This window comes from Geospiza fortis, unplaced genomic scaffold, assembly GCF_000277835.1.
Source record: "Geospiza fortis unplaced genomic scaffold, GeoFor_1.0 scaffold1081, whole genome shotgun sequence".
Taxonomy (NCBI): domain Eukaryota; kingdom Metazoa; phylum Chordata; class Aves; order Passeriformes; family Thraupidae; genus Geospiza; species Geospiza fortis.
In genome coordinates, this window is record NW_005054503.1 from 765,572 (window position 1) to 768,751 (window position 3,180).

Sequence of the window (3,180 nt, forward strand, 5' to 3'; positions counted from 1 at the left end):
CGGGCCTGGCACGGCCCCGCCGCAGCGCTCCCTCATCGGGAGCAGCTTCCCTCCCTTGGGAGCCATCCCGGCGCTGAATCGCCTCCTGCTCCCCGGCGAAGGGCCGGAATTAAAGCGTGAACGAGAGCGGTGAATAAGGACGGGAATGTGCGGCGATGGTAAAACGCGGACTGGTTTTTATGGGTGTGTTTGCGGTGTGTTTTGTAGGTCAGTCCCAGCACGCGGTGCGAAAGGAAGGAGGATGGAAGAAGGAAACGCTGCCAAGGGAAGAGTCCTCATTACTGGAGGAGGGGGTTATTTTGGCTTCCGGTTAGTGTATTAAATAGTTATTACATACAGGAGAAAATGTAAGAGGTTGCTGCTGGGGAGGCAGCAAAATCCATCTGTGAAGGGAGACTGTGGGCCTGAGACACCTGATCCAGGTGTTCCCATCTTCTGGTTCACCCGCGGTCTCAGTTTTAAGCAACCTCAGTCACTCTGTTTCCAGAGGCTGTAAGTAAAGCCGTTATCCCCTTTCCAAATGTCAGGCAGCAGCCTGGCAGACATTTACGTGTGTGCTCACCTCTGTAGAGGGGTGGGATCACCATCGTCAGCCCCTCTGAAGGACAAGCCCACACTTGTTTTCTTTTGACCTGCAAATGGTTACACATGTGCTTAGCTCTATAGGTTAACAACTCTAGCTGAACTCTGAAGAATATATTATTTTCATGAACAGTGATGGTTTAGGATTAGGGTTGTTAATAAGGTGCACATTTCAGTGGAATCCATTTTCCCTTGCTGTAGCTGGCTCTGCAGCCCATGTAAAGAAAAAATCCTATTTTGAGCCCTAGACTGTAACTGCTCACAGAGGGAGAGAGATCACAGGCAGGACCAGAAAATAAAGTAAATTTCAAGTCAGGGGAAGGAAAAAAAAAGATCTCAGGAGATGCCTATCTGACTTCTGCTTGGCTTTTCTCTCCACTCTCATGCCCTTAAAGCACAACAGACATACAAAAATGTAGGAAAGGGGAAGAGAAACACCAGAGTTACACTTTGTGTCAATACCTGTGACTTGGAGTGAAATGTAGACATGAGGCAAAGCATTCACAGCAGCTTAGAAGCATCTCTCCCACTCCTCTGTAAATTTCGAACACAATGGTGAAGACCAACCTGTTGTTTTGCCAGAACTGGGATGGCACAAAAGCAGTAAGATAAAACAAGTAAAGCTTTAAAAAAAAAAAAAACATTTGGCAATAGTTGCACGTCTGAAAATTGCTGTTGCTGATCTCAAGGGGACAGAGCTTCAATTATTTCTCTTCAGAATTTTCATTTACAGCAGTTCTGCCTCTTTTTTTTTCTATTTTTGTCTCCAAGTATTGATGGAATGTGAGAAATCAGTTCAGTACCTGAACTATCACGGCTGAATATTCCCCATAGTGGGGAGCTGAGCATTTAAAAGACTCCCACCAGAAAAATAATCAGCATAAAAACAGTTAATAGTCTTCTCTCCCTTCCAGGTGAGATGCTTCATGCACCATGGTGCTGTATCCTAACGTATGGTTTCTGTCATGTTTCAGTTTAGGTTGTGCCATATATCAAAAGGGAGTCGATGTGATTCTCTTTGATGTGGTGAAGCCACTTCACACCGTGCCAGAGGGAATAAAGTTCATGCAGGGAGATATCTGTTGCCTGTCTGAAGTGGAAGAAGCTCTCAGAGATGTAATCTGCGTGTTCCATATCGCTTCCTATGGAATGTCTGGCAGGGAGCAGCTGAACCGAAAACTTATAGAAGATGTTAACGTGAAGGGAACAGAAAATGTCATCCAGGCCTGCAGGAGCAGGGGAGTGTCCAGCCTGGTTTATACAAGTACCTACAATGTGATATTTGGAGGCCAGATTATAGAAAATGGGGATGAGTCTCTGCCTTACCTACCTCTACACCTTCACCCTGATCACTACTCCAGAACGAAATCCTTAGCTGAAATGAAGGTGCTGGAGGCAAACGGTGCTGAGCTGGCAAATGGGAGAGGTGTCCTGAGGACCTGTGCTCTCCGGCCAGCAGGGATCTACGGGCCTGGGGAGCAGAGACACCTGCCAAGAATAGTCAGCTACATTGAAAGGGGACTGTTTAAATTTGTCTATGGAGACCCTCTGAGTCTGGTGGAGTTTGTACACGTGGACAACCTGGTCCAGGCTCATGTCCTTGCCTCCGAGGCCCTCAGAGCCAGCAAGCAGCACATTGCTGCAGGCCAGGCCTATTTCATTTCTGACGGCAGGCCTGTCAATAACTTTGAATTTTTCCGACCACTAGTGGAAGGTTTGGGTTACAAGTTCCCAACCCTGCGCCTTCCCCTCTCTCTTGTCTATTTTTTTGCATTCCTTACTGAAATAGTTCATTTCCTTGTGGGGCGTATTTATAACTTCCAGCCCCTCCTCACTCGCACAGAGGTTTACAAAACTGGTGTCACACACTACTTCAGCATGGAGAAGGCCAGGAAGGAGCTGGGCTATGAGCCCCAGCAGTACAGCCTGGATGAAGTGGTGGAGTGGTTTAGATCCCAGGGATGTGGACCAAAGCCAAGAAATTACACCATGATGCACCTGGTTAGGGATGGAGGACTGCTTGTGCTGCTGATTGCTGTGCTCATCTCCTGGCTTCCGTCTGCAGCGACATTTTCACTCTGAAAGATGAAATGCTGAGGACAATTTAGTTATGTTCTCTGCTTACTCTTGGTTTTGACAGACAGGTAATAAAAGATTTTTTAAAAAATACATACTTGTGTGATTGAGGTAAATAACAGCTTTATCCCCAAGGAACGGAGCTGCTGTTCCGTTCTGCTGTTACTTTTGCTGAGTAAAAAGGTGCAATTTTTTATATATTCATTCTCTTCAAAGTGAAATTGATCAGATCTCTAACAAGATGAAGCTCAGCAAACAGCATTTTATTCTCAGATACAACAGCACAATACAGTGAATGGAACAAATGTCCTTAGGCTGACTCTTCCTCCCTGATGGGATTTTACTCCTGATCCCTGCCCTTTATTCCTAAAGAGTTTGTGTTACATGATCCAGAGGAGAATAAATTTATTCTTTGATCACATTCCAAACTCCAGTTCTGCTTCCCAGCTTGGATGTATATATGCCTAACCAAGATTAACTGATAAACTTCTAGACAATAAATAAATGAGGTTTTTACATGAA

At 45.5% G+C, this 3,180-nt stretch overlaps 1 protein-coding gene across 1 annotated transcript; it reads left to right on the forward strand.

Annotated features, from left to right (window-relative positions):
* The first annotated feature begins 6 nt into the window (after nucleotides 1-6).
* SDR42E1 (short chain dehydrogenase/reductase family 42E, member 1) lies at nucleotides 7-3,180 on the forward strand. Its single transcript, XM_005428758.2, has 3 exons — nucleotides 7-129; nucleotides 208-309; nucleotides 1,557-3,180. Exons 2-3 carry the CDS (start codon nucleotides 242-244, stop codon nucleotides 2,662-2,664), a joined length of 1,176 nt encoding a protein of 391 aa, XP_005428815.2. The 5' UTR covers nucleotides 7-129; nucleotides 208-241; the 3' UTR covers nucleotides 2,665-3,180.